The 12,279-nt window shown below is 42.4% G+C and overlaps 1 protein-coding gene across 3 annotated transcripts in view; it reads left to right on the top strand.

Annotated features, from left to right (window-relative positions):
* Positions 1-3,433: 3,433 nt before the first annotated feature.
* Positions 3,434-12,279, top strand: part of arhgap32b (Rho GTPase activating protein 32b) — a 90,855-nt gene continuing 82,009 nt past the window's right edge. For 2 of the 3 annotated variants that reach the window (XM_061056012.1, XM_061056011.1), the window contains exon 1: positions 3,435-3,790. In XM_061056012.1, the coding sequence (XP_060911995.1) occupies positions 3,696-3,790 (95 nt within the window). In that variant the 5' untranslated portion in view covers positions 3,435-3,695. Of the gene's footprint in view, positions 3,791-12,279 lie in introns of all 3 variants that reach the window. The other variant, XM_061056010.1, reaches the window with a different exon arrangement.

Raw genomic sequence — 12,279 nt, 5'->3', positions numbered from 1 at the left:
CTAACCCCTGATGAAAACAAACTCTAAGTTGACCGTAGTAAAGACGAACGAGCGAAACCGACCTGAGGAAGAGAATATGTTTACAGACGATGCATCCAAGTATAATTTACATGATGTTTTTATCTCAGCAGCACATACAGAAACAGTACGGCAGCTTTCAGTAGCAGCTCCTGCTTCCTTATGCAGCGGTCTTTGATGTAGAATCTGGTGTTTCCATGGCAACAATAAACATGTGTCTGTCATGGTGGCCTTACAAATACAAGATTAAGGATTTCTCTGGCTTTGATAACTGTTAATGGTAATGTAAGAACTCAACAACAACAAAAAGAGCATAGGTTTTGACAAATTTTAGTTTATTTATATATTTTGGTGTAAACATTCTACATATTCCACCGTTAAATGCACATGTATAAGTCTAATGTCTGCATGTTAAGTTTTTAATGAACTCATAAAGTTGGACGAGAGGAGCCTGTGTTAAAGCATGATCTTTGAGAATACTTCTATTATCAGCTACTCTGCTATCCTGATTAGATAGAAGGATATTAACTGTGTAGAATCTATTCATTCTTGATTTTTAATCTCCTCGGAGCTGAGGCTCTGTCCTCGCTCAAGGTCGGCCATTTTATGTGTTTTCTGCTGCATCAGGTATTTGTGAAGCTCAGTCTGCCCTGCTCCGCCTGCCTGCCAGCATGGCATACACAAACTCACTTCCTCTTCTAAACACACAACACACACTCTCTAAACACAATAAGACAAACAGATGTGTGTTTTAGTGCCCACACTGTATGCATGCAGGTGCTGACAGTTAAAGTGAGGTGATTGGTCTCATGTCCTTCCTGTGTGATTGAGGAGGAGCACAAGAGGAGGACATGACATGAATCTCAACATGTAGCCTGTGTCTGTGTCCATTACTCACTGTAGGGTTCTCACCATACCAGAGTTTTAAACTTCGATACAATACTACTCATATTCAAACAAAATCCCTACCTGTTACCACGGAAACAAAAACAGAAGACTTTGGCACCCAATATTTAGTAATATGTTGTTTTTTATTAATAAAAATTGCAAGCAAACTCCTGCACAGTCTTAATTGTCGTTGTGTACTCATCAGCTACTGAAATCAAACAAAAGAAGCCAAAAGCAGAAAGTGCCCTCTGCTGGTTTAAAAAAACAGTATTACAATTTGTATTTTTCTCAAATTTACAATTTTTATATATATATATATATATATGTATTAAGATTTATTTTGTGCCTTTAATGGAGAGACAGGACAGTAGATAGTCTGAAATCAGGAACAGAGCGAGAGTGGGGAATGACAGAGCCACAGGTGGGATGCGAACCTGGGCCGCCCACTTTTTATGGTTTTTTAATTGTATTCTAGGTATCATTGTCCCATAGCACCTTAAATCACGTCAGTATTTAATTATCATACATTTGACAACCTCAACTCCCGGTGTCCCTGCTTCTCCACTCACTAGTTCCTAGCTGTCGATATCATTACCACAGTTATCTACTCCACACTGTGCTGGTTTGAACGCCTCAGCTCCATAATGAACCACTAAGTATGTGCAGAGGTGCAGAGGCTGATAATGTTTCAGTCTGTGGATAATTTTACGCCACAGGTGATCTCAGGTCGAAACAAGGTGACACGTTACTTTCTGCTCTTAAGGGAGGCTTAATCACTCATGATTATACAGTCGGTTTATTTTTAGAGCTCTGATCCCTGAATCACAACGGATTAAAGAAAAAGTTCATAAAAATGACTAAAAAGTGACTTTAGCATTTTCTCCTGTTACAGTACATGTGATCCTAAAGTAAGATATTTAGGAGCCATGTGACAAGAACAGGATTTACCCATAATCCTACAGTCTGAGATGTAACTTTATGATCATATCTTTCACCTGCATTAGTTCATATGCGACACAGGGTATTCCTCGTGTTTCTGGAAACACTGGTGCAAATGTCTCTTTGCTGTCTGCTGTTTGACGATGATGATGATGATGATCTGGACCTATGGGTCTGAAATCAAGTTTGAAGTAAATGAAACGACATCCAAACTGATGTTACCTGATTTAGCACCAAGGCAGGTTCTCCTTGTGAGTCTCTCTGCCCGATGAAGTTTGAATCCTTAAATAATTTGAATAAAACAACATGTACAATACTGAGATCTCTGGGGATTACATATGCTTTATATATGCTACGCAAGCCTCCGTCAGATGTAGGAGCAGCTGCTCCAGTGTGGCCTGTGAGGATCCTCTCCTCCCACGCTCTCTCTCCTCCTGCTGCCCCCCCCTCCCCCCACACACCTCCCACCTCCCACCTCCCCTCCACCTCTCTCCTCCTGGCGTCATCCTCCTGGGATTAGAGTGCAGCCATTGACTGCCACAGAAAGCAGGCTGTGTGGACTTTTCTCTCCTTGCTCTTTTATTGGGTCATTCCTGCTGTTCCTGTCGTCTATTTTGGTCTGCTGATAACGTCACATTAGGATTTCACTGGGATGTTGTCATGTGGTGGCTCGTGTTAAAGCAGTGACACTCAAGAGGGCGTCCACTGCTGATTATAGAGACACTGATGATTCAGTGGACAGGAGATCACTTATGATAACCTCAAACTGACCTTAATCACAGTTAATAAGTGTTTACAACTACAGGTAATATCACACACACTGTGTGGATATTATGATGATAAATAAGAGGACAAGAAAGTGTGCCAAGTTAACTGTCTAGTTGGTAGAAACCTGGTCGTATAATAACACATTTCTGAAGAATAATCAGCAGTAAGAGAGTGGAGAAGTGAGTTTTAAGTAAGTAATCTGTGTGTCAAAAAGAGGTGATGATACTAATGTGTGAACAATTAATAGAGACATGATCACTCCCAGTCACAGTCTTTCAACCATTGTCGCCTGTTTTAATTACTATTTATGCTGTCAGTTATAATACTGCACTGATGTAGGTGAGATGTTGATTCATAGAAACACAGCAGGACGACTGATGCTGTTTGACTGTTTAATTCTGTGTGTGTGTGTGTGTGTGTGTGTGTGTGTGTGTGTGTGTGTGTGTGTGTGTGTGTGTGTGTGTGTGTGTGTGTGTGTGTGTGTGTGTGTGTGTGTGTGTGTGTGTGTGTGTGTGTGTGTGTGTGTGTGTGTGTGTGTGTGTGTGTGTGTGTGTGTGTGTGTGTGTGTGTGTGTGTGTGTGTGTGTGTGTGTGTGTGTGTGTGTGTGTGTGTGTGTGTGTGTGTGTGTGTGTGTGTGTGTGTGTGTGTGTGTGTGTGTGTGTGTGTGTGTGTGTGTGTGTGTGTGTGTGTGTGTGTGTGTGTGTGTGTGTGTGTGTGTGTGTGTGTGTGTGTGTGTGTGTGTGTGAGAATCTCCATGTGAAGTTAAATCATGCTTCACACAGCTCCATCAGCCTGACTTATTACATCTACTCACTACACACACAATCAATTAATATTTCTCTCCCTCTCCTCTGCTCTCTCTCTCCCCCTCTCTTCCTGCTCCTCTCCCTCCTCAAATTCCTCTCTCCCTCTCCTTTTCTCCCTCGTCATCCTCACCCTGCCTCCACATGTGATTTCTTTTATCTCATTTGTCTCTCTCCCTCCTGATCTACCACTTCACATCTTCCTCCTCCCTCGCTCTCCCTCCCTCCCTCCCTCTCTGGGCTTCTCTGGCAGGCTGCTCGTTGCAGTGAGTCAGTATCATGGAGGCAGGCAGCGGGGCTGCCGCAGCGGTGGGGAGTACAGCGCTAGGACTGCTGGGAGCCACAGCCACGTCCAGTCATGACATCTTGGACAGGTAAGAGAGCTCTGAGCGAGGCGGCTGCACACACTCAGGACGAACGAGAGTGAGGAAGAGTGCAGGAAGTGTGTGTGTGAGGATGGAGAGAGAGACCACACCTTAGGGTTTAGTGAGCATGCTAGTTTGTTTATAGTCAGAGTGGGGGGCATAGGGAGGGAGTGTGTGTGTGAGTGAGTGTGTCTGTGTCTGTGTGTGTGTGTGTGTGTGTGTGTGTGAGTGACTATCTTTTTACACACTCTGCTTGTGTGAATCCAGATTCTCCTCTGGCAGTTGCAGAATCTGGATTGTGTGTGTACGTGTGCTGGAGTGTGTGTTGGAGATAGAAGTGTGTTGTTACTTGCCTTCCTCTATGCCTCAAGGAGAAATGACACCAGGGTATGCGCATGCAGGGGGAGGAGGGGGGTGGGGGGAGTCATCGGTAGACGATGCTGTAGCTGAGCCGATAGGATGAGTTTGCACAGTCACCACCCCACCCCCTATTTAAACCCACACCCACAACTCCCATAGCAACTGGGTGACAGCCATCGCTAGCCGGCGCCTGCTGCTGGAAACCCCTCATTCAGATTTCTCAGACGACCACCGGCTCCAGCGAGAGGCCGAGTGTGTCCGCTTTCAGCTCGTTACGTCATCGCTCCAGCTGTACGCCCACATGCCCGTGCACTGTCATCACACACACACACACACACACACACACACACACACACATTCACTAAGACACACACACACACACACACACACATGCTTCATGTTTTAGGACAAACATGGCAGTGACACGTGCAGGTGATAACACGACCAGCGGACGTGGATCTTTGTTGTCAGTTGCTGCTGGGATATCACTCGTCTCCTCCACATTACAGTCGTTACTCTCTCTCTGTAGCGAGGGAGAACTAATCTGCAACCCGGGGATCTCCTTTGACACATTGTACAATCAGAGATGGAAATTAAGGCTGTGACTCACTCCGCTGTCATTCCCTCACTATATCTGTTAGTCACCGCTCACAGCCCGACTCCAAGATAATACACACTACATCTACACACACACAACTGTTCCTGCATCATCAGGACAGGTAGGTAGCAGCTGCTCTCCTCTGCATTATAGCGCAGGCTGCATGGTGTGCGTTTATTCCCATTGCTGGATTAGAGAGTGTGTGTGTGTGTTTCTGTAGCGATATCTGTCTCTCGGTTTTTGCAAATGTGCACTGTTGTATTTTGTTGTTTTTGGAGGGTTTTTTGAAGAGGGGGGGATTACAGTAAAGGCAGCTCAGTCCCCCCCCCCCCCCCCACCTGCCCCTCCACTCCTGAACGAGGTCTAAATCCTGCACCGGGGTTACCATGGCAGCAGCAGCTTAGCATACATTAGACAGCGGTCCAACATTACTACTGAGAGTGAGTGAGTGAAGAGATGAAGATGTGAGGGAGAACACAAAATGGGGAAATTTCTGCTAAAATGACTTGCAGATGAAGTCATGTACTGTAGTGTGTGTATACAAGGACCAGTGTGTGTTCACTGTTTTGCACAGTTCTGCAGATTGTCTGTATCGAAGACAACAGGGCCGGTGCTTGGTTGGGAGATTGGGTGAGCGCTTTCTAAAACTTTTCCAGTGAATCCTGGTGGACAGACAGGGGAGGGTTGGATCACAGGATCAGCAAGCCAGAACCGAGGAGGGCTGGATTTGGAACTTGAGGCGACACAGAGAAAAAGAATGAAAATGTTTACAAGCTTTTTAGTTTTGTGGTTCTCTAATCCAGTCAGACAGAAGAGCACACAGCAGATCAGTACTGTGAGGGATGTAGCATTCCATCAGCATGTACACATTGACTATGGTAGATACATCAGCAGCATATTGTGTTTTCCTTTTACTTTATGTCGATCTTGGAACCCATATGCGAATGTACGGATGTTCCTAGTGACTTATTTCCCAGTCAATTAAACATAAATGTAAATTCATACGAGTTGACTAGCCTAAAGGAAAGACTCATATTGTGCACAGGTCATCAATGTCATATCGCTTTACTGAGCGTGGCCAACGTTAGCAGTGCTAGCACCACCAACCTTCAGCCTTCTCGCAGGTTAAAGTCCACATGTCTGTGCTGAATGTGGCTCTGCATTGCTCTGGTTGAGTTTTTACCTGCATTGCTCCTAATAGATGCCACCCTGTGCTGGTATATATCCAGGTAATGGAGCAAGCAGAGCAGGTACATTAATCAGAGCTATAGTCCTGGATAGGAGCGGGGGGCTGCGTTACATCTTAGACACAACTTTTGATCAGCATTGTGGGCCTTCATCCATAAAAACATTAACAATCGTTTAAGCAACTCATTCTGGGGCCTTATAGCGAGGGTGAAGATGTTTAAATAATTTAGTTGACGAAACGGCAAGATCCCAAGTCTGAAGACATTTTGCAACAGCACATTTTCAGAGCATCTGGTGATATAAAGATAACTAAGAATTCTCTAAGAAGTCTTTCTTGTCCATATACCGGCCATATTTACAATCCAATAGCAACTTGAGAGGAGATTCAGAGAAAACATCATATGTAGATATATTTTAAAGAGAATAATCATAAGCAAAAACCTGGTGAGATGTCAGTCGATATGTTCTAGGAATTACATTCTGTCCAGTGAGTGAGTGAGTGAGTGAGTGAGTGAGTGAGTGAGAGTGAGAGAGAGTGAGAGTGAGAGTGAGAGTGAGAGTGAGAGAGAGAGAGAGAGAGAGAGAGAGAGAGAGAGAGAGAGAGAGAGAGAGAGAGAGAGAGAGAGAGAGAGAGAGAGAGAGAGAGAGAGAGAGAGAGAGAGAGAGAGAGAGAGAGAGAGAGAGGCCACCAGCACCTTGTTACTTAGGGATTTTAACAGTTTTCTCTTATTTTACCTGCGTAGATTAAAGTGCAGCTTGTTGTAACCTAAAGATCCTTAAGTGAGTGAAAATGTCAACGTGTGACTGAGATGATCCAAATGACTGTTATCACAATAACTCATACTGCAGTCGAAGCTGTAGCTCATTAGTTAAGATTAAATGATTCTTTCTCAAGATAAAGATAAACTTTTGAAATGATGATGAAGCAGAAGTTGATGATAAAGGAGAGCAGCTGGAGGTCAAATGTTCTTCAACATTTTGTTTGTCTTGTAACTGATGCTGCACAACAGCAGTGATGCTACTCAATGGACGGTCACTAACTCAGCTGTCCATTAAATCCATGCCTGACTTATGCTGAGGGGAAAATAACCATCAAACCCAGCGACCATGCACGTGTTCAGTCATTTCTGTAAATGAGTTTCAACACCAGAGTAATATGTTGAGAGAAATGGAGGCATATTTACAGCATGTGTCCCTGACAGAGCTGATTTGAAATACAACGTTTACACTACAGCGTGCAGATCAAATAGCTCCAGAACAGTTTACCCTTTCAGGAGAACACCAATCTAAGTTACAGATGTAATTATCTGGATGGCAGAGCCTAATAGAAACGGAAACAGACAGTTGACTCGTGTTTTGCCTGCTCTGCCGTATGCAGCACAGATAAAGTGCCTCAGTGTGGCCGCAGCTAAACTGCTGCTGACTGGAGAGACTTTCAGCCGGTGGACCAGATCCAGAACTTGCAGAAGGTTGAAATCTCGTGCTCTGACTACTAATAACTTCCTGTTTTTTCTGCTGCTTGTAGCTTTCCAAGGCTGAAATGTGTTCAGTGTCCACAATAGAAATCTCTGTCTATAAGAAACTCAGGGCAGGATACAATGAACTGTCCTCAGAAGAACTGAGATGAGTCATGAATTACTGCGACTGTAATACCTGCTCACTCTCAGATTTACAGGTGGGTGAGACATTTCAGGAAAGTATCTTACAGGTATCTTTCTGAGCAGTTATGCACTGGTAAAGTTGTTTGTTGTTGATGAACTCCATGGTACTTTCTGTTTCTGACCCTGTTTTTCTGACCCAGCCAGCCAGTCAGGCTATCCAGCACCCCAATTCATTAATTCTAGTAGAGTTAATATCCTTAGATAAGTTGGCAACGATTTAGTGGAAATAAATCTCTGAACACAGATTTATAGCTGAATTGTATCTAATAAAAAGAGCATATAAGAGTGTCAATAAAGAACTGAACAGATAATGACTACAAACAAGGATTGAAATATCAACAAATAAACCAATCCCTATATGACGAGCTGTTAATATGAAACTGTCAAAACAATATCAAGTTGTTTGACATTATTGCAGCTCGTAGTTTCATCTCACAAAAAGGGAAAAACAAGAAACATTAAACTCTGAATTTAAAAGACTTGATGTAACGTATTTATTGCAGATTTTAAAGTTTTGAAGAATCACATGTGAAATTGATGAGACATTCATTCTGCAGTCGTTGAAGTTCAGCCCTTGTAGAAAAGTAATTGTCATGAAGAAATATGTGAAACCATTACAGTCTAACTGGAGGCGTCTCAGTCTTCACTCTCCATTCATTAGCTCTCAGTTTCCTCCGTCCAGAGCCGTCATGTTCTCTGGAGGGTATTATTGGCAGTTCTAAAACTGGCATGTGTCCGTGTGTGTTCGGTCCAGGACAGAAACATGCAATCCTCTTAAGAGTTGCTTTATAAACATTCATCACAGCCACCCAAACTGGCACAACGTGTGGCCTGTGTTTGGCTGCTTTCTTCATTTCTCGCTTCATAAAAAAGATCTCTGCTGTTTATTTGGTTTAAAAATGATTGTCAGTTGCAAATAAAAGCTCCTGGCGTTTCTGTCTTTTACAGTTTTGAACGGAGAAAATAACATTTTAATTTCTTACTAGAAACTACAATCCTTGACTTTCTGTTTATCTGAGGCTGTCGATCACGACCCGTCTCCAATAACACAAATACAAACAGTATGACCGCATGATTAACCTGCCTAGTGATTGGAAGGACTTCAGAAGCTCTGCTGACATTCAGCTTTTAGTTGAATCAATATGTCAGAAATACGTGGAATAGTCCAGTTGATGTTAAATGTAAAATTATGTTCATATTTAGCATGAATACTTCTAAAAGCCACCATTCAGTACAGAGGTTTATGTTGAGTATTATGTGAAGCTTATGCAATATGGGTTGTCATAGATAGGCTCTTCTATGTTTAACTGTGGATTGTTGATTGATGTTTTTATGGTTTTGTAAAGGCTGTTAAATGTGTGAAAGCACTGGAGTCAAAAATACATTTTCCTACTGGGACAATTAAACGTATCATTTGAGGGTAGAAGAACTCTGTGTAACAAACCCAATGACATACAAAATATAGAATGAAACATTCTCAATATAAGTTTGCTTTCCTGCTGACAGATAGACGAGATCAATAACACTTCCACATCTGTCAGGAGTCAACCTGTCCGGCTATTTCCAAAGGTGAAGATCCTCAACAATCCACTGTATCTCTAGTTATTTGATTCATGCTACAAATAAAACTTATTAAAAAAAAGTTGTTTCCCAATGGCTGGAACTAGATAAAAAGTGGTAATTGATGATCTACATTGTTGTCTTAAGGCTGATTGCATTGACCACTGTTTTTGTCAACATTCATATAAAAAGCAGTTTCTGATCACGCTCAAATCTGCTCCATCACGGTCTGATTTAGGTCCTGCTATCCAACTTCTCTCTCCACCACCCAAACAAACAAGACTGTTAGTTTTTTTCCATTGGACAGAGAGGAAATGATTTAAAGTTAAAGGACCAATATGTGAAAAATTGACTGAATAAAGTCATAACGTGATCTTACTAGACATTAAGGAAACATTCTATGTTGAAGTGATGGCTTCTCTGACAACAATGCAGCAGCCAGTATGTCCTCACAAGTTTCTATTCTAGTGAGGAATAGTTTGATTTTGTTTTGACCAGAGAAGGCTGTTTTGGACGCCCCTCAGTTTGCCAGACAAACGACAAACCAGCAAGTCTGCATCTGTATTACCCAGCTGTTTTAATAATAGTCAGGGAAAACTTAAGGGTAGACTTAGTTTGCATAAAAAGGACATGAATGAAAGCTAGAAGTAAGCTGGATGACTGTAGAAAGCTGGAAATAGTTTTGCTACATTTGTGCTTTTTATTGTGTTGTGTTGAAAAAGTGGATATCCTGAACTAACCTGTGCACAGGGTTTTCTTTAAAAAGCTTCAATTCATCGTGACTATCATACATCCTGCTTTGCTTTGAGCAGATAAACATTTGTATTTTCCATTCAGAGTGAACAAACTACTTCTGATGACCTCAAAGCATTTTGAAACAGAGATTCTGTAACTCTGCTGCTTTCTACTTTCTATGGCTTCACAAACCTGTTGGTGTTTAAGGGAGTAATGTCATGTGGTTAACTGTGCTGACATATCAGTGCATCATATCCACATGATGTCTGTTTGAGGCGGAGCAGATGTTGAGTCAGGCGTTCAGTGGGGAGGCAGTCTGACAACACGATGTGTGATGGCTGAAGTTATTTGAAGAAAGATTCCTGACTTTCATTTTCTGAACATCCTGGAGCTTCTGTTTCTGTTATAAACTAAATTCAGAGCAGATTTCAAATGTTGAATAAAACGTGTGTTTCAGATGGAAGAGTCTTTCTCTTGTTTCATGCAGAGTTAGAGAGAGAAACGTTTGACTCAGCAGGCCGGGGGAGTCTGAGGGAAGTCCTCCTCCACCTCCTCCTCCTCCTCCTCCGTCAGTTTCTTCTATTTGGTTCTCCAGCAGAGGAGAATGTAGGTGGAGAGCAGGCAAGAGAGTGCTGCTTCACACAACGATAGAGTGAGGTTTTCTGCTGCTATAATGAGTGTTTGGAGCAGGTGCAGGAAGGAGCAGTTCCTTTCTCCTGACATGCCTCCTCACACAGGAATGCTGGGAGTGAGCGGCTCTCGTGAACAGAGAAGGTAATACTTGGAGAGTTTTGAAATGCATCGTTGAAGCTTGGCCTTTTGTGGAGTCTGAAAGTACTTCACACTGTGTCAGTAGTTCTCATAACCTCCATGGTAAGTGGTGCTTAGAGCGTGTTATTAGAGTCATTGTGGCAGCAGGATGTCGGTCAGAGGCTCAGTCATCCTGGAAACCTCCTCAAAAGTTATTACTCATCTTTTAACCATAGAACAGGGGACATTTCTTACACTTAAAGTAACTGTGAAAAGTGATTCTGGTCTGAGCATTGATTTGTTGGCACATGTGGTGGAGTAATAAGTTGGATATATGAGATGAGGAAAATCTTCAATGTGTGATAGCATTGTTCAGTATTGGAAAGAGGATTTGATGTGAGATTGTGTGAATATCAACTATAACTTAAAGTTTGAATCTTTCTACTGATTCTCTTGTGTTACACGGTTCCTGGGTTGAATCCAAACTCTTTCCAAACAGCAGAAGTGCTGCTCTTTTTTTGCTACAACATCTTTATAAACCACATTTCTCTTGCTCTGTTTTGTCTTCCTTTGGCATCTTGTCAACCAACATTGATTAGCTATAAGAGAAGCTGACAGCAGGTTTAGGTTTCATCTGAATGGTATAATGGTGTGAATGCATGTCCTATTTCTCCAGGGCTCATTCTCAAAGAGTATATGTTCATATAGTGAGTGTTGATGCATTTCCTTTGTTTAAAAGAAGAGTCATTTATTTAATATGGTTTAGATTTGTCCAGGTTTGTTTCCAGACCAAAATAAGAGTTAAAATAAGGCTGAGGTAGTATCTGCCTTATTGTGTTCTTTTAGCATGTCGGAGGTTTTAATCACATGGTGCCAGAGAGAGACAGAGAGAGAGAGGGGACATGTTACATACTGTTGAGAAAGTGCAGGCATGATAGAAACACTCATCATCTACACGTTTCACATGCACGGTGTTAGTGCTTGAATCCATCACTGGCTTCTTTTTACTGTGGTGTTGAGTGTTGTAACATCTGGCTAAAATTGTGCAAAGTGCAAACGTAGTGGTCTCAGCGGTCTTCATGTGTTTTCATCCATAATGCTGTGTAATAGACACCTCCTTGTTCTGTGAGCCGATGAGCTGGATAGGCGAACTATTGTCCATTTTTGGGTCTCCTACAACAACAGATAATAGTTTCTGTCTGAAGCTGAATTCTACTTGAATAAGGTGTTAGTTTCATGAGTTCAAACACGGGTCAACAAACATACTCCACCCTCTGTAAAGCCACTGGTGAAGCAACAGGGAGAAAGTGTTTGAGGAATCTTTTCTTAGTAATTTAACCAAAAAGCATCAGTTTGTTAGATTATAAATGTCTCTCAGTCCCCCTCCTGTTTCAGCCCCTCTTCTCCACCTCTCTCTCTCTCTCTCTGAGTCTCTTCTAATCAAGGGGATGTTTGTGACCTTTTGGGTCCTAAAGCTGTGAAGTGTCTGAACCATTTCTCAAGAACTCAGCGATTCTTTTCAGCCTCACTGGTTTTAACAAGTTCCACTGGGATTTAGGCTGTGTCTATTTTTACACATCCGTCCATGTGTGTGGTCTGTACCTGTACCCTCTTCAGGATTTGGTGCAGTTTGATGGAATATAATG

This window comes from Labrus mixtus, chromosome 14 (assembly GCF_963584025.1).
Source record: "Labrus mixtus chromosome 14, fLabMix1.1, whole genome shotgun sequence".
NCBI classification, from domain to species: Eukaryota; Metazoa; Chordata; class Actinopteri; order Labriformes; family Labridae; genus Labrus; species Labrus mixtus.
Note: the sequence above shows the minus strand (reverse complement) of the source record. Positions and strands in the feature narration are given on the sequence as shown.